This window comes from Poecilia mexicana, unplaced genomic scaffold (assembly GCF_051168715.1).
Source record: "Poecilia mexicana isolate PSO_F unplaced genomic scaffold, ASM5116871v1 scaffold_15, whole genome shotgun sequence".
Classification (NCBI taxonomy): Eukaryota; Metazoa; Chordata; class Actinopteri; order Cyprinodontiformes; family Poeciliidae; genus Poecilia; species Poecilia mexicana.
Window position 1 is genome coordinate 15305362 of NW_028263384.1, and position 19612 is coordinate 15324973.

At 39.1% G+C, this 19612-nt stretch overlaps 1 protein-coding gene across 1 annotated transcript in view; it reads right to left on the reverse strand.

The window, feature by feature from the left end:
- Nucleotides 1-403: 403 nt before the first annotated feature.
- The window catches only part of kcnma1a (potassium large conductance calcium-activated channel, subfamily M, alpha member 1a), a 157346-nt gene continuing 138137 nt past the window's right edge, over nt 404-19612 (reverse strand). Inside the window, exons 29-36 of the mRNA XM_014987291.2 lie at nt 17021-17134; nt 15696-15779; nt 13226-13356; nt 9997-10191; nt 8089-8207; nt 7768-7992; nt 5000-5028; nt 404-2713 (exon numbers count right to left, since the gene is read on the reverse strand). Of these exons, the coding sequence (XP_014842777.2) occupies nt 2562-2713; nt 5000-5028; nt 7768-7992; nt 8089-8207; nt 9997-10191; nt 13226-13356; nt 15696-15779; nt 17021-17134 (1049 nt within the window). The 3' untranslated portion in view covers nt 404-2561. The remainder of the gene's footprint in view (nt 2714-4999; nt 5029-7767; nt 7993-8088; nt 8208-9996; nt 10192-13225; nt 13357-15695; nt 15780-17020; nt 17135-19612) is intronic.

Below are 19612 nucleotides of genomic sequence, written 5' to 3' on the forward strand. Positions count from 1 at the left end.
AAAACACTAGCACACTGTGCTGTAATTTCCGCATCTTCTTTCCCCACACTAGAGACCTAATTTAGGTCAAACATGTCTCTTGAAGGTCAGTTAGTTCTGGCCTGGACACAGTGGGAGCAACTTCATCTTCTTTGACTCTTCACTCCAGTTGCTGAATTTCCTTCCCCTCCAAAACATAGTTCACCTCCACCTACCCTTACACATGATTTCATAGACACAAAGCACCTGAGCTATGCGTAAGGTGAGCTCAAGTTCATTTTCGCATGCACTCAGTGGAGCCGAGCTGTGAGTTTTGTCTGCTCCGGAGCGATGCAATCTGTTAGTTAGAGGGTGCAGCGGGCGACAGAATTAAATAGACTGTGAAAATAAATAGCGCTTTTTATTTTTTTTTAAACTCAATTGATATGTTAAAGATTTTGAATATTCATCTTCCAAAGCAATCCCTTCTAGATTATTTGTTAGAAAAATAAATAGAAATCAGTTATGTTTATGGTATAAAATAAAGTTTAAATATAGAAATCCACCACCACATTTCTAGAAGGTCCATAACAGCTGGATTTGGATCTACAGGCGTAAGCAGGCCGGCATTAAGGACACAAGCACGTCTTCGGTGTCCTTCACTGCTGTCTGTGGACTTGTTGCATTTCCGCCAACTATGGTCGAGTCTTACAGGACAGAGAGCAACTGGTCTACTCCTGAAACTTTTGAGGGATGTGACATCTGGATTGGCTGCAGAGAACATCCAAGCTCTCAACTGCCTCTGCGCCAACCCTGTGCCAGGCAGTGGCTCAGATCAAAGAAGGGCCTATTGATGCCCACTATTATGCGCTATGTGGCATTTCCTGCTACAGAGACCAACTTTAGGGTGAAACAAGGAAAAAAAAACATTCAGAAAAATGCAGCACTGTTCTTTTTGATCCCTTGTCTGCCGCAGATGCCACGGCGATATGTTTAGAAACGCCAATCAGCTGCCGTTCATTGCTAGACCAACCATAGTTGGGGATCTTTCATTTTAACTTTAATGCAACTTGACTAGTTGTAGATCCAAATCCTCTAGTTTTTATCATTGTTAGTAGCTTTACTTTAGTACTAAGATCATACATGCAGTTCCCTCCAGGCTGCACCAATGCATACAATCCAGTGAGGGCGGATGCTTTACATTGACACAGGAGAAACAAGTGGCTGAGATGCACACTTTTACACACTAAACTTAATGGATGATGGATAGTGCAAACACTATAGTGTTTGTGTTATCGGTGGCGGTTTTTGAAGTGGACCACGGCCCACTGCGCAGGGCAGGAGAATGCCACCAAGTTTTTTTGCGCAGCGTAAACAGAGTTAAAACACACTTTATAAATGTCTGATTATGTTAAATTAAACATTTTTGTTTGATCTCGACTGGATTTGTTGAAAATCCAAAATTCCTAGGCTGAATTTGCTGAACAGTAAATTTCTACACTGGACAGAAATTCACTGAATACTGCTGAAATATTCTGTTCCATTTTCCTTCTGTTCCTCCGAGGATCCAGACGAAGGGGCTTGCCTAGGGTACCATTTGTATAGGAACCGCCACTGTGTGCTATAAACTGGGATTAGGCACACATGTGAGGTTGAATGTGAATCTCAGCCTCGGTATTTGACATATCTGCAGAAAACACATGGGTACAGAGTTGTCTTTCAAGGAAGCATGAACCTTCATTGCACCATTCTCCGAGTTAATAGATTTCTGCTTTGCAAGGTGATTATGTTCTGCAGGGCTGGAATGCTCTTGCTCAAAGTGATGATTCAAGATAAATCTGCAACCCATAAGTAACAACATGATGGATAACAACCGAAGAACAAGATTAGTATGCATCCAAAGCCCAGCACCCCTTCCCTTTCTTTTCCTCCTCCTTCATTCCATCCATATGCAAATCTCCTCCGAGACAATTTACTGCTGGGGGGCGGTGGGGGGAGTGATGCTTCCAGTTGTTCTGTCAAAAGAAGCCTTTTTTTCTAGTTTTAGTGCAAATAGAAAACAGAAGCAGACAGAAGATATGATGACGATGAACCCAGGTGTTTTTTTACGCGACGCATCTGGGTTGGATCTTTGGGAGATGATATTGTCAGTTTATCGCTTGAAATCCTCATTCTCCAATAACTCACCACCGCCTTAATCCATGGTCTTGTGAAGAAGTGAACTATTGCAAAGAATAACAGGAAGTACTTTTTTGTTTTCTCTTGTCAATTCTTAAAATAATTCCAAAAAAAGTGCTAGAGGGAAGGGACTGTACAGTCCTTATTTGATTGTCATTATGTACATCTTTATGGATACATTTGTAAATTAAACGGAGTCCAAAGTATGGAATTAACATTTAGGGTATACACACACGGGAGGTCCCCTATTGTCCGTGTTTCTGTCCAACCCTTGACTGGAAGAAAGAGTGAAGAAAAATGTGTTGTCAGTCTTCAATACCCCCGTCGGTATTATCGTCACATCTCCTCTGGTGATCTCGGTTCGTCTCTTCAGACAGAGCGCACAGATGTCTGGCGAGTAAGCAAAGAAACACTCATGGCCCTGTTCAGCATTCATCTTCAACTTCTCTGATTGGTGGAATCAGGCTACTGGTGGATTTGTATTGGTTGACTTGGTTGGCCATGTGAGTGCTCATGGGCTTGATCTGAATGTTCCTTGGGTAGGCATTTTCCGGTTCATCTGTAAACCATTTCTTTTCTAAAGGGAACAAGGCAGAAGAGGAAGAAAACGTCGAGTTAGCTTGGAAATGTTTGCTATGTCAGGTTACTTACAACCAAAATGCCTCAGTTTAAGTGAGATCAGTATTGGCATGGCACTGTTTTGCGGTTAATCTCAAAGTGTAAGGTATATAAAACAATTGGAAGCCAATTCGAAGTTCACACAGTGGCATACATTTTCAATACATCTTTGAAAGCACGTGTGGAAATATCCATTTGAGTTGGATAAAAGGCAGTGATAGTTGCTTCAGTGCTACAGAGTGAAACGTTTGGTTATGTGTACAGGCTTTAAGACATCTATATTTAAGAGATTTTGGTTTCCACCAAAATATAGAACTAAGAATAATGTTTTTAATTTATGTAGCAAACCTCTTGCTTCAAGAAGTTCAGGTTGTACCATTGCAGAAATGTATGTATTGTTGTAGAATATTGTGGTAAATATAGTTGTTGCAGATTTTCCTCAGTTGTTAATGTTTGTCACATAGTCCTGGCATGTCTGTGAGCTTTAACATATTGGTCACCAAGATCGACTTAAGATATCGTAAGCAGCAATAAAAGTCCATCCAACTATTATCAACTGAATATCAAAGCCTACAAAATATTACACCCAAGAATGAAGATAATGCACACATTAATAATATCATGAGGACTGAGATTGTAAAAATTGTTTGATATTAGTCAGACAACTGGATGCAAAAGTTTTAATGCTGACCATGCCATTAGAATATACTAAAAGTGTTTGCCACTAAGCAGAGAGACTTAAAGTCATTAGAGAGATCTCCATTTCATGCTGTTTACAAATTGGGCATGGTCAGGAAGAATTTTACCTTGTATTGTCTTTTGTGTGGATTTTTTGCATATAACTAGCTGGAAGCAAAAAGTAATATTATACCGACACTGTGGTTAGTTAATACAAAATAATTCAATTGAGAAAAGCTAGTAGGAAGGGAAACTGTTGAAGCAAAATATAGTTTGGAATAGTGTTGCTTCTCAGGGAAGCAACACTATTCCCAGAAACACTGACCAACTTAAGCTTATCATAATCGCAACTCTTTAATCTAAAACTAATTTGGAGTTCACAGATTTAACAAAAATATGTATTGTTTTAGAAACACATTTTCCATGTTTAGAAGAACATAAGTACATTTCTGAGATGAGTGAGGAGTGTATTTCCAGTTGTCAGAAGTCCGTAAACCCCTTTCCACTTCTCACATATCCTTTTCAGGTTTAAGTTGCAACAACAAATTTTAACTTTGCTGGGTGGGGAAATGTGTGTGTGTTGGCTTGCATGTGTGAAGATTCATTTGTGAGGTTGCGTGTGTCTGCGTGTGCATCAGCAAGTTTAAGGCTGCAGGGCTGTGTGTTGGAGCACAGACATTTGATGTGCAGAATCGTGCCCGAGGTGAAGCAAGATGTCTGCCATCTCTCTCCGCGGTCCTCTGTTGACACGGTAACTTAGTGATGTCGCCTCTAACCAGCATATCAGGTGAACAGGGTTACAAGGAGGGAAGTTACAGACTCATATCCCCCTCTTTAATATAAACTTTAAATTGGTCACACCTCCCACTTTCTCAGTGTGACCGATGGCACAGGGCTGGACACACTTTCTTTTAAATTCTGTGAAACGGTAAGTAAATCCACTACATCGGGGAGGGGGAGATATAAATGACTCTGACCTACATGTGAGTTAACATGCAAGTTTGTGCAGCTGAAAAACTTGTTGCCACTCTGTGCTTTAATTAAACAGTTGCTAGAAAAAGAAATAAAAAACAGTATCTTACAACACTGCATGGGAACGTATGTGTGACATCTTAAAGCCTGCTACGAGTCGTCTGACAGCATTCAAACAAGAGGGAAGATGCACAGACACACAGACCTCTCACACAATGCAAATCATCCCAAGTTCAAACAAATCATAAAAGGGGGCATGAAAAATAATGTTAAAAAGAATGCATTTCAGAGAAAAAGAATACTTAGATCATCAACTAAGGAAAATGCACAAAAAAGTGGGGAGGGTATCGTCTCAGCCTCATGCAATGTGGAGATGGGCCTGGTCATGGCAGGTAGGAGGCAGGAGCAGCAGCAGACATTTTGCTTTCTACATGAAAGCAAAGCTTAAACTGAGGCATGGTTTGCTCAACATCTGGAGAAGAAAAATGAAGAAAACAAACTCCCCTCGTCATAACAATATCCGCAGGGGACATAGTTATGAAGCAGAACCCCAGGTAAAAGTTGCTAAGTCATGCAGAATCGTTAACTTGCATACCTTGACCCATTCTATTCATCCTTGTTGCACTTCAGAAAAAGAGGTAAGTAATCTACTGTAAGTAGGTAATATTTACAGTCAATACACAACGGACAAAATGACTAACCACTCTATTTAAAGCTTGCATGTTGTTACTTCTGCATTTGGGCGGTTTAATACATCTTAATTTCAAGATGTATTGAGAGCATCTCGTCTTCACTTTGGTAAATTCTGAGTTTAACCAAAACAAATCTGCATGCTTTTAGTATCTTGTGTCAAGGTTTAAAAGTTCAATTTCATATCTCAATCATAATACTTTAGGGGAGAAAGAGCGGAAAATGAATACAGCACCCTTCACAGTTATCTGCACCACCTGACTTATGGCTTTTAATAAATTAATAATTTCTCCCAGTAGAATAGACTCACAACATTTTTTTTAGAAGAATCCAACATTTAACACTGAACATTTTATTCAGTGAGGGGACAGAATCTCAATCTGCGTGAGATTCTGTCTGATCCAAGACACTGCAACTCGGATCAGAAGTTGCGATGTCTAATTTCAGTGTTGTCAGATATTTTATGTTTTACATTTAGGTTTTTGAGCTGCTGCTCCCCACTGAGGTAGATTACATGGCACATTAGGCTCAAGATGAAATACTTTTAAATGTTTCCAGACGTTGCCAGTTTGTTGAATCTCCAAGTTTCTGTCCTCAGATAATTTTTCTTGACTTTGTCCTCTCCACTGGATAAATCTTATCCATACATTACTACTGTATTAACTCAAATTGGAGCTGTGGACTTTTCTGTTGCTATTCAGTGGCCTTATGCACTGATGCCAAAGTTCAGCAGTCCAGACTGAACAATGTGGGAGCACTCGGCAATGCTGTTGAGCAGCCTTTAGTTGAGTCCCATGACGAATTTTTTGCAGTCACAGCTGGAAAGACATATGCGAGCAAGACATCCTACAAACGTTCAAAAAACTATTTAACACAAACCATACAGTCTAAAAGATAACTGCACAAAATGAATGTAAACTTCTAAATGTGAAGTAAAAAAGAAATCTGAGAAAATGTTCTTAAATTTTTTTCAGAATTTAGCAAATTAAAATAATTCTAGTTATACCAACTGACCAAATATATAAACATTTCATTCAAAATTAGTGCTTTGTTTAAAACATGGTTATGTGTGATTTAATGCAGTGTATGTAAACATCTAGTTTACATTTTAAAAAAGCAGCTACAGATAAGGGAAGGTTTCGATACTCACCATTTTATAAGATCAACACACCTGTGCTTTACTTGAATCAGATGTTTTCTAGTCTACATACATGTTTTTGGGTCACTTTGTGTTTATGCTCCAGGGAAACTAAGGAAGTAAAGCACTACTAATAAATAATCTTGATGCTTTAAGCCAGGGGTCCCCAAGCTACGGCCCGCGGGCCGGATCCGGCCCGCCTCCTCATTTGGTCCAGAGAGCATTCAGTGTTTTTTTTCATATATATGTGGATTTTTCTTCAACCACCAGGGGGGCTCTTGAACAGATATGAAACTTAGTTTCCCTCAATGGAATATATACTAGTCAGTACCAGTCACCGTTTCGCTCACGGTTTTTTTCCATTTGCATTCTGGGTAAAAATCTATCTACAAACGCGAATATGTCGTCGGCAGTAATCCAGCCCCGCCCCCTCCTCCCCGCCCCGGTCCACAGTTTCACTCTCCTTCCAACCCCCGTCAACAAAACTTCTTTTCTAAGGTTTCTTTCTCGAAAAACTAAGACCGACCCCCGACCAGAAAAGGGAACAGTCATGTGGCCCTCGCAGGAAAAAGTTTGGGGACCCCTGCTTTAAGCAAATGTATAATCTGATTAATTTGGAATTTACATTCATTTTAAAGGAACTGGTTAGGTCCAGATACTTTTGGAAAAGTACTGAAAACAAGTATATCTTGTTTTCCAGATTTGAAAACTTTGCCAAACTTTTTTTTGTGTGAGATTATCCTACTTCAATGAAATACATATATTGTTAAAGAGTTATTACACTTTGTTTTGCCAGGGATACTAATAAATGTGGAGGGTGCTGCAACAGAAGTAAGAATCCTATACTAAACTTGAAATAATTTTAGAACCGACTTATAAAAAGAATTGGAAATAAAAGCCTTGTTAAACACGGACATGCAAAAAAGCACAACAGATGCACCATGATTGGGAAAATATCAACACTGCTAATGGTGAATGATCTTGATGTAGTATATCTAAAAGGCAGATTTCCTTTATTCTCAGTATATTCCACTACACATCACGAAACACTACAACCATGATCTAGGCACTGATCATGTGAACACATAACCACTAAACAACAAATACACCAAGTTAGACATGAAACAGCTACACAGAACAGGTAGACCCAACAACATACTAAATGTTTGTTATGATGACATTTTTACTATAAGCTTGTTTCCAACAACAATCAGTGTCATCCAAGCAAGAAGTTAAATTATATGCTATGCCAAGAATCAATAAGAAACAAGTGTGAACCGTTTTTCTAGCAGTTTTATTGATTTTATGTTTTTTTTCTCTTTTTTTTTTTTCGTCCTGTTATGATCGCTATGATGCGAGAGTGAAAACTGCATGCAGATGATTGTGAAGAAAAATAAAAACAGCACAAACCACACATTACACTGCATCTGTCATCACAGCCTGCACACAAATACACACGGCTAAAACACACAGGTCACGTGTAAAACACTTAACATGCAGATCAACAGCACACGGCACACACAAGTGGCACCTACTTCTGTTTTTCCCTCGCCTCTCTGCTCTTACTGCTGCGGTTCTGCCGGTTGGAGGGAGGCACCGAGTGCACAGAGGAACTCTTTTTGCTGGAGGAATGGGAGGAGTGGGAAGAGTGGGATAAGCTTGTCCGCGACTGGCCAGCGTTGTGGTCAAACTGCATGAGGCAGAAGATCAGGTCGGTGGGCACCAGCTCAAACTCGTACGGTGGGTTTGTGATCACATATCTGGCCAAAACAAGAAACATCGGAAAGGTTGATGCGCGACTCATTTTATTCCCAGTGACGATGGGCTCTGGTGAAGAGAAAGCTCTGGCACCGTACCGTTTTGTGCACTGGCTTGGTGTGCCGAGATGAGCATCTCTTAATCTGTAGATCCCAAAACACAGCATGTTGTACGTTTTCAGGGCTTTACAGAACAAGTCGCCGTAGCAGCCACCATCCTGTTGGTGAACAACAAAAGAAAAGTATGTCAGCTAATGAACTCCTTCATTGTCAGTAAAATGAATCAGCTCTTTGATTGGTTTTTAATTCCAAGTGAATGCCAACTTTTAGCACTAGAGACTGCAGCAATCAACAATGTTTGTGCACCAAACCATAATTTATTCTAGAGGAAAATATATAGTGATTCTTGAGAATAGGGACAAAATGGGTTTTAATTTTCCCATATTTTTTTTAAATTATTTCTCAACCTTATGTATGCAAATATGACAAATAATGTTTAGAAAATGTGAAGATACTAAGGTACAGGCTCCCAGTTGCGAATTTTTTTTAAAAAAATTATATTTTTAATCGACCTGACCCAAAACTTTGTCATCACCATCTGACAAAAATAAATCTAAAATGATTTTTAAAATACCCCATTAGTGATATTTTTACTCAATTTACAGACAAATGCTTCTCAAGAAATAAAATAAATATTATTTAAAACAAAAAACAAGAAAAAGTCCATCTGATGGAGTTGACAGTGCATGACGGAGTTGACACAGAACTGAAGGTGGTGACAAACTAGTGAGTAAAATGAAAAACTTGGTACATGGGAAGTAATGCAATTCATGTAAAATACATTAAAATGAATTAGTTGCACAATTAAGTGAGATTTGACAACAATTTCACTGAAAGAGTCAGAAAAACTCTGACGGAGTTGACATCTGACGGAGTTGACGAAATGCCAAACTACCTCAATTTATATGATGTTATTCTGAAGGAGGCCATATTGTAGCTCGTCAGGTCCATGAAATCTTTACATTATACCAAAATTAAGCTTTTATTTCGCAAAATTTCATCAAAGTTTTGTAAATTGTCAGTTATGGAGTTGACACATCATGGTTGTGACAAACAACTTAAGAATAAAACAGAAGAAAAAACTAAAGAATAACTTAAGCTAACCGGAGCTAACTAGCCCTCCTAGCAAAGGAAGAGAAAAGACAACGTCATGGGGTCCTCAGAAGTTCTGGTGCCCCCCAATAATGCCTGATTTTTTTACATTCTTTTCATTTCTGACGGTGTTGACAAAAACTAAGGACAAATTTCAACGGAGTTGGAAAATATCTAAAAATTATTTTTAATTCAATTTATCGATACTTTTATAATTATTTATATGACTACTTATACTTAATTGTCATAATATATAATTTTAGTATTTCTTTAATTGTTTTAAACTATAAGAATGTGTTGAGTTCTGCTCCTGGACAAGGGCTTTTACAGGCATCATCCACCGACTACAATGTTTAAAATAAAAAAAATATTCAGCAAAAAAAAGAAAAATATACATTGTTGTGCTCACATGACCCAGGTTAGTTTAGTTAGATATTTGAAAAAAATATATTTTGTGTATATTTTATTCAAATTTCATGCTTTATCCATAGGACCTGTTTTGTCCCTATTCTCAAGAATCACTATGTATATAGTGTACTATAGTGTACTATGTACATACATCACTATGTATATATATATATACATATATATATATATATATATATCTGCAGAACAGAACTAGAAGCTCTGAATAACAATAAAACCTTGTAAAAGCAGGTTGGAACCAATTCAACTTGGTGTTTCCTTTGCAGCACTCTTTGTCCTCTATCAAAGTGTTCTCCGCCCACCGAGCCCTGCTTTTCGTGATTACTGTTGCTCGCATAGGATTAAGGACTGCGACAAGCAGAGGCGACCAGATGCGTGCTGTTGGGTAATGCCAAAACGTTGTCATTTCCACTCAAAGCATTTGCTTACCCCTAAGTCAGCAAACGGGCCGTCATACAGGGCCAGCTGGGCGACGCGACACCTGTCTCTGTTGGCCAGCGTCTGTGGCGTGCTGTAGCCTCCTCTGAGAGCGTTCTCCTCAGCCAGCAGGCCCTCCAGCTCTGGCGTGGCTCCTCCCGTGACTAGTGTCCGGATTAGTGTGAGGATGTTATCGTTGAAGTATGTCTGGACAGAACACAGATGGGTTTTCTGTTAAAAAGAAAAAAAAAAAAAAAAAACAAACTCCCCCAGTCACCACTAGAGAGAGGTGTCAGATGAGAAGGGAATAAACAGACAGCCAGTTATGCTGACCTTTACCATGTCTCCTTGCAAAGAAATGAAAAAGAAAAATGAGCTGATGAAAACTTAAAAACATTCCCTTGTGTTAAGTTTAATAACTGAGAAATAGTGAAAAAAAATTAAAAAGCTTCCCTTTATTTTTTAGGCCACTCTTTGTAGCCCCCAAATCAATTTTGGGTGTTAAATATTATATCCGATTCATATGCTCCAATTAAAAGCCCAGTTTTCCTAGTTCCCAGTCCAAAGTACAACATGAACGCCCATTGAAGTTTGAAATTTTGGGCAACTTTGAGACATACAGTGCTGTCCAACCTCTGTGAATATTTTTTTGGTTTTTTTTACCACGTAGAATATTTTCTGACTATATAAAATGGACTGAAAAGACCATAAACTTTAATATCTAAAGTTGAGGAATTATGTAAAGTGTAAACTTTTAGTATATTTTAAATTTGGAATAACTGATAAATGTACTACTTGGAAATGAATACAAGCAAATATTTAAAGCTAATAGTGATAATTTAATGCTGCCAGATCTTTAGTGTTGCTTGTTTCTATGATGTTACACGTTACAAAATAAATAATTGATTATTTTTGGTGATTGCCCTTATTGTCAGCATCAGTACTGGAACATTGTGCAACAGATACAAATGCCAAACCCAGTGAGTAAAACAAGGAAACAAGCCCAGCTTTAGAGTTTGTGCAACATGCAAATAATCAAAGAACAATTCAACAGATATATTAGTGGATCTTGGTCTTAACTGAAAGTGGGTTCCCAGAACCGATCTTACTAAAGGCCCTATTGGGCCAGCGGAGACGCTATTTAATTAATAAGTCAGTCAGATAGAAAAGTTTGAGTTTACCTTTTAGAACATTATATACTTCAGAAAGTGGACAAGAATTTTCCACTTACCGGCGATAAATTATAGAGCTGATATTTAGTTTTGTATAACCTAGCATGGATTAACCTGAGTATATTTCTGAACGTCCTTGCCCATTCGTTAGCTTCAAACCTCTTAGATCTTCTGCGTAGCTCCTTGAAGCTGTTTTCAGCTCAAGGTTAGCTAGTTAAGAAGGTCTTACCTTTAACGAAAAGACATAAAACCTTCCACTGATGGACAATGTGTGTTAATTATTAATTCTGGATCACATACAGCAGCCTTGATAAACCAAAACACTTTTTAAAAAGAACTTTTATGTATTTTTTTTTACCTAAATACAAATATGTATCTGATTTGATGGTGTCCATTTTGCACACAAAAAAAAGCAAAAGTACTTAAACTGTCACTACTCTAGTGTGAATGCTGTTCTACACACTGAACAATATCTCCTTTTTCTTCTGGGACACCAGTTAGACTGGCCTCTATAGGTGTCTGGTTCACTTGTCCTTCAAGCTGTTCAGGCTCGGCTTTTTCCACGCGCTAAGACAGTCGATGTCACTCGACAGCGAGGCCAGAGTGGCAGCGCCTCTCTCTGGGCCCCTGACAGGCCTGCAGAGCTTCATGATGGATGAGCAGTGTCCATTAGCCGGCTTCACCTCTGACCACTTCTAGACTACAGCTGACGCCTGTTTTACTCCCTGCGCAGCTCAGCACCTCTCGGCCCCCTAACCTCTTATTCAACTGGACGACTGCAGGAATTAAGTCATCACACCAGCAAATGGCGAGGGAGAGAATTATGGTTGGTCGTGAGATGGTGGGGGAAGAGGATTTACAGAAGACTTTCCTCCATCTCCTTCGTAATTTTATCTCCACTGAAGCGTTGCTGTTGTCAAAAGATAGAAGAGGGTTCATTTGGTCTGTTATAGCCAAGCTTGTGTCATCACTGTTGCGGTAATCCTCCAACATTCATTTAGGGTTTAAAGATCTAATGAGGTTCTTGAAAATCTAATTTATGACAGTCGTGTAAAAAAAAACTTTGTTTTAGACATCACTAGAACTGGCAGGTGGATGTGACCAATGTGCTTAACTGATTCAATTACCAAAACTCTTAAATGCTACATAACATTACATCTTTAATCCAAATTGTATTAATCTCTTTCCACAACATTATAGACATAAATAACTCACTAAGACAATGTGGGTTTTTTAGGGTTTTGCCAATTTATTAAAAAAATAAAAATAAAAAAAACAACAAAAACACAAGTTTTCACTGCCTTTGCTTTCTACGTCGTTGATCCACCTTTGGCAGCAATTATATTTTCTTGTCCTTTTGAAAGTGATGCCTAGCAAACCTAACTTCAGGCAGCTTCTTCCATTCTTATACAGTTCTTCTCAAGCTCCTTTCAGGTTGGATGAGAGATATCTTTGCATCCATTTTCACATCTCTTCATGTAACCGTCCATTCATTGTCCTTCCCCAGATTTGTGCCTCAAGACAAAATCTCCCGTCTCTGAGGTCTAGAGACAATTTGTTTGATTTCATGTTTGGTGTTTGACCTCTGACCTGCACTGTCAAGTGTGGACCTAATACAAACAGGAGTGTACCTTTATATATCGTGTCCTGTCAACTGAATTTATCACTGGTGGACTCCAGTTAGGCTGTAGAAACATCTCAAGGATGATAGGTGAAAACAGCTCGATTGAGCTTCATCAAAATATTATTAAGCTAAGGCTACGAGTACTTATGTAAATGTGATTGTTTCACTTTTTTAAATTTTTTTAATACATTTCCAAAAAAAACTCAGTGGAAATAGATTAATCTAATACAGCCGGGAATACGAGTGCAATGCAACAAAATGTGGAAAAAGCAAAGCGCCATAATAACTTTCAGATGCACTGGAAGTGTCTAATATTACTACCTGTAATGACTTTTTTAACGTGTGTCACTTTGTAAGGGCTCTCACAAAATAGTACAAGCTCCAACATAAACTATGCAGTGAAATGTTAAATCACAGCAATTTTGCAGCACGTTGAAAAGCTCACCGCACTCATCAGGGAGTCGAGTACACTGACAGCGAAGGCGGTGCCGCAGGCGAAGGGCTGAGTGAGGTACAGCTCCGTGTCCGGGTCGTCGTCATCGTCTTGGTCCAGGAACTGAACGTTCGAGTCATTCACTGGGAGACGGGAAGAAAAGCTGAGTTAGATAAGGTCAAAGTGAAGGCCACACACACCAGCATATCTGAGAGAAATGTATAACTTTAGTTTATCTTGCTTTTGGGAGTTGGGCAGTAATGTAAAAGGAAAAGACTCAGGTGTGTTAAAAATTGCGTTAATTTGTACAAAAGTGATGCTTTTCAATGGCCTAAAAACCGTAGAAAAAAAAACAAACATCAAAATGATCAAAACTAAATGAACAAAGACAAGGTGAAAAGCATCTTGTCTTTTTTGGCAGTAGCATAATCTCACATAAAGAAAAGCTGCTAATTAATTGATTTTTTCAGGCTACAAATTTGGGATGGATTGATGGGTGGATGCAACTTTTAGACAACGTGAAATAGAAAAGGTTCAAAATATTCTATGTTTTTTCTTTCTCTCTTTTCTCCTTTTTACTTATCAATATAAAGACTTAAATCAAATCCCATTAGGAACTCAAATTCCCTTTAGATACACTGTACAAATAGGCAAAATTAAACTATTTTGTTGCATTTTCATTTCCTGTCTTATGAAGAAAAACACACATCACCCTTACTTTAGAAATATTAGTTTAGTAGTAGAAATATGTCACCGTGTCAGATCATATTTATACCCCAGGAGAACAAGAGCTCACATGGTGATTAATGGTTTATACATGACTAACTTTCTTTAGCTTACTTTCTTTACTGTAAGATCATGCTGCCGCAACAAAAACATGAATTTCTTTGAAAGCATTTAGCAAATCTCTATCAGTGGTCTCAGTAAATGTACATGGTGCTGTATACCTAATGGTAGCTTAGTGCTTGAATATGAAGGAATGTTTCCTTCACATAACATGCAGGACATTCTCACACACAGCTTCAGAAGTATTTCCTGTACATCATTTTCTTCATACACAGTAGTAACCATTGCAGAAGGACCCAGTCAGTTTTAATGCGTTGCATTTTGTTGTTCTTCACAACACCACTCGTGCAATATATCTTAAGCATCGTTGCTCTCTGCATTTCATTTCATCAAGAGTGATCAAATTTAGCAGGATGTTGCCGGTGAAATTTCTTTGCTGAAGAAAACTTATTACTGCAGCTTCAACAATGGCTATTACGTCACATTTGGACACCGTGCACTTATCAAATCATGCTTTGACTTTCAGAGTTTTCCTTGATGCATGTGTTTGTCACATCATCATTGCTGGAGAAACTTACATGTTTACCTGTTCCCTGAAATTCAAATGGTGCGTCAGGTAACAACACAGTTTTATCACACTGACATCAGGTGTTGATGTGGTCTGCTAAGTGAAATGGTCCAGCGTGAATCACATCACAGTGCGTTTTGGATTTCAGGCTGAAGTGTCAGCAAAATAAATGAGAATTTAAACTAACAGTTGATTAGTTATTTAAGTGATGTAGTACTTTAAATCAAAACATATACATTCAATACACACATATCTTGACAATTTTCGCTTTTTTCTAATGAAAGCCAAAAATATGTTGGTCCACTTTGTTTTATCGTAAAATTTGGGCCAATATCAATATCCAATATTAGTATTGTTGCTATGGTGCATATATATTAGATATATTTCTGATCCTTGCAACACCTTTAAAAAAACAACAACAACACTGACATTCCTTCTCGTCTCCGGTTAATCAGCTCACAGTCCTCCCCTGCATCACTATCACTATTACATGCCAATGAAAACACCTCATGGCCAACGAGCCCCTTCCCCTTCCCGCCAAATCAACATACGCAAATGACAGCAAGATGGAAACAGATATCAGGTATTGATATCGGCCCAGTTTTACTTGTGCTAGTTTGTACTTCACCAATGTCTTAAAAAGTGAATACAATCGGTCAACGCTGTCGGTAACCCCGATTTGTTGTGTATCCCTAGTTGTTCTCTGTAAGATGTAGAGCTAAAATGTTAATCAAAGTGACAATGAATCAACTAGGTCTTGGTCGAAGGGGTGACCGGTAGTGGGGCAGCCCAGCGTGCAAGAGTGTTTGGAAGAGGAACGGGAAGTGGAGTGGAGGTGGAGGGCAGCATGTTGCTATGAAAACATACACAAGGACAGACCACACGTGATCAAAGGCCTAGCGATGCATTGGAAACACAAAAAAGGAGGGCAAAATCTTTTTTTTTTGTTTTTTTTTAAAAAAGGGCCGTCAATTTCAACTAGAAAAAAGAATAAAAATGTCTTTAAAGTGAAGCCATGGGAGCAAAGAGGGCCTTGAATGCAGCCAGATAAATCAAGACAAGCTGATGAGGAGGTCAAGCAGTGGAGCAAGGGATCTGACGGCAGCAGAGGACAAAGGCTCAGCTTACCCAGCTCTGTTATCATTTGTATGCTGGTTCCACTTTTTTTTTCCTGACTGAGAGAAACCAATGGCAGTAGTTTGCCAGGTTTAGCTAATGGTGATGAGACAGTGCAGAGAGGTGGGAGAGATGCTGTTGTTATTGAAACACTTTCAAAGGCTTTTTCTAAAAAAAAAAAAAAAAAAAAAAAAAAAAAAGTCAAAGTATTGTTGTGTCGACTCCAGAATTACGCTCATGGTTCTCCAGTGTCTCTGGATTAAAGTGCATAAAAAGCCATAGGTGTCACAGCACTAACCATTTAAAACCGCAATCAGTTTTACCACGGCAGCACAGAACAGGGGATAAACAAGGTCTTATCCACCAACAAACCTTCTTCACACACCATGCAAGGAAAATTGATCATGCACCTTTGATAGGGAGTGTTTTTATGTTTCAGCTTTAATCTGCTCCTGGCACTGTACCCTGAAGATATGACAGTGTAATTATAGCACATGGTTCCAGTGTGACATGCAGGCTCTCTCCCCTCTTGCTCGTTCCTCAACTGTGGAACAATGTTATCACATCTAGATTTGATTCTTGCGAGAAAGAATGCAGCGGAGGTGCAACGCCAGTACTTGCTACCATTTAAGTGAGTGACTCCAACCTGACTTGGACAATGATCTTCGTGGTCAGAAAGTGTAATGGGAGAACCTCCATTCGGGTAATGGCAGGGTTGCATTAGGTAGCAGCTTTCTCTGTCTGGCCTTTTCTTAGTTGGCCTCACGCTCTATTGCTCCCTAATTGGGTCAGGGGAGACAAAGTAGCTGGTCTCTGGTGTTTGAGAAGGCCCCTTAGAGATCTGAAAGTTTCATGAGTCCCCCTCACCAGTGGGAATACAACCAGTGGCATTGTTATTAATAAATGGACATATTTTGCAACCCAGGCACTTTTTGTCCTTCTACCTTTTCTCCCTCCTTCACCCTCTCCATCTGGCTGAGTTTCTCTTGTCCATTAGTGAACAAATTGCAGGAGATGGAGCTTTTGTCCTGAAAGTGCCGGCCTGACATCTTCAAATCAACTTGTCGTTTGAAAGCAACTATCCACATCGAGTAAATGTAGGGGGGAAAAAAAAAACAAAAAAAACCTTTAGGCAGACTTGAAGGGAAGCAAAAATTCCAAACGACGCATTCCTCAGTCAATCTGACACTGAATGAGTTGGAACTTTTGATAGCAGGATGAGGTTCTTGAACTATCAGCTCTGTTTGTCAATGTCTGGGGATGAATTATGAGCTGATTTGAGGTTACAAGGTATGGCATGCGATATCTGTGTTGGAGGTGGGTGGAAACTGGTTTACCTAGCTCTGTGATGATGGGGATGTTGGATCCGGTGGTTACCGAAGCCTGACGCACAAAGCCATGTACTGGACTGCTGTCTGGAGATGACCTGTCCATTCCAGGAGGCGTGAAACCTGCAGACAGAAATACATTGTTACAAAGAACAATCAAAAACTTATTTAGCTTTTAGCAAACTTTTTTTTTCCAGGCTAGAAACGGTGGCAAATGTAAAGGGTGTATCTGTGTATTTTTGTTTATTTTTTTTTACATTAGGGTGGCTTTACAAACTAGTTGGGTTTATCTATGTAGGTTTTGTGGCAGATGGATACAAGTGGATAAAAGAATAACTGTGGATTGTGTAAAACTTTTCAAATTAACTACTTATTATTCACATGTATACCATACATTTTAAAAAGTTGAAAAATATGTCAAGACGTTTCTATGTACTACTTTGCCCTGCAGAGCAGTGCCTCTTTGTTAAATTACAGTCGAGATTAAGGGGAAAAAGGCACAAAAATCTACTCCAACTTTAAATGTATTTTACTTCAAAAGAGTCATAAGAATGAGCATGTCACCAAGGTCTCTGTATTTATATATTTTGCTCACATCAGCTCACCCAGCATTTAGTTTTTTTATGTCCCCTTTTTGCACAATTTGAGAGTGTGGATTAGGAGGAAGACTAAAAGAAAAAGAGCAAAGTGAACAAGGTGCCTGCTTAAAAACTGATAGTTACTGTGCTTTTAGGGGTCAGCAAAGACAACTTTAGCATTCAGATCCCTCCATCTATGGGCAGACATAAATTTTATATGTTGTTCATTTTGTTACGATAAAATTGGTGAAGTGTATCCTGAAAACCTTTTATGGTGCGGCACAGAACCATGAAATACAAGTGCAAGTGACAGCAGTACGAATTCACATGACTTCACATTTTTGCATTTTCTCAAAGTGACAAGTAAACACCCTAAATCTGTAATGCTATATGCATAATGCATCACCTGTGTTTTGACATCCATCATTTAGTGCTGACTACAGCAAAATGTCAGCTTATAGTGCCAAGGCCATGGAAACATAAGGCAAGGAATATATTCAGGTCACAAAGTTTTAAAAGCATTGCAAATTCAGTGCGCGTGAGTATGCGTGTGTGCGCGTGTGTGTTCTTTTCTTGTCAAAAGTCTCAATACGCTGCTCACATTACAAAAGAGAGCTTTCAGGCCTTTGCAATGAAAAGACACCGAGCAGTTTAGGACGGAGTAGAAAGCACACACTGAACCGAAGCCTGGTTGATCCCAACTTTTGTTAAACCAATTATTAAACAAGGTCTGACAATGCGAGTCAGTCAGAGAGCATCAGCTCCAACATCACACTGTTGAAGTCCATAGGAGTGTGATACAGAGTTTTGGGGGATTTTTTTTTTTTTTCTTTTTTTGCATTTTGCCTCTTAAATGCTGCTCTAACAGTTTTCCACAGCGAACATGAAGACAGCGCAAAGATGTAGGAAAACAGCCTCTGTTCAGTTGCAGCTCATGCGCCAGAAAGCGATGCTGGTGGGAAACACGAGGCCTACTGCTGTGCTTCTTTCAAAAAACATGTTAGGGTTACAGCCTAAAGCTGCAACTCAGTATGAGCTGAAAGGCTCCAGAGAGCTGGATGTCTTTGTTGAGAGTTAAATATGTTATCTTGTCTGATCAACCTACGGTTCGGCTAAATTACCTGAGAGAATTTAATCTCAACATGAAGCATTAGCATATTAACCTAAAAAATATTGCATCCCCAGTATATAAATCAAGTCAAAGGTCTGGCTCTGTCTCTGGATTTCAATTGAATTATGTTTGTTTTTCTAGGACTTTATGTATTTTATGTTCTTTTATTAAATTAATCCAGCAAAATACACCACCAGAAAGTTTTAAAAGCAGTTTCATTACACAAAATCCTCTCCATTACATTGTTGTTCGCAGTGAGAGGCTGTAAAATACTGCCTTTTGAGCTACAGTGTACAATAGACAAGCGAGATCTGGGTTACATACCCCCGTATCCTTGTAGCCCCGCGGGCACAGCAATGCTCTGTGGTTGACTACATTCTACAAGCAGCCGTGAGAAGCTCTCCCCTAGGAAAGCACGTGTTTACTTATTCATTTGCACCTTCCAAATTCCACAGATAGCGTCTGAACGGGAGCGACGCCAGAAGGAAGGAATCCCTGAACAATAGCGGCATTTGGGTATGTTAGTGCATTTTCTGTACTTTGCGTATGCATCACTGCATGTCACTGTGAATGTGTGTTTTCTTAAATGGGTAATTCGTGTAAGACACAATTATTGATAACACTCGGCTCCGCGCATCGATCTGGGGAGAGAGGGACCGAGTCCAATGAGCTTTTGCACGGAGGTGGCTCTCTGTGAGTAGCGCTCCCCAGAGCAACGAGCTCCGACGTTTCGCCGTCTGCTTATTGTTCCTTGGTGGCTCTGCCACTGAAAGCTAATCACTCACTCACGGCTGGGAAAAATAGCACCACTGGCATAAAAGTTAAACATGTGGAAATGTTCCTTACAAAAAGACAATTCTGGTTTGTATAATAATCACTGCAGTGCAGCGATGTACACAAATCATTTTTATA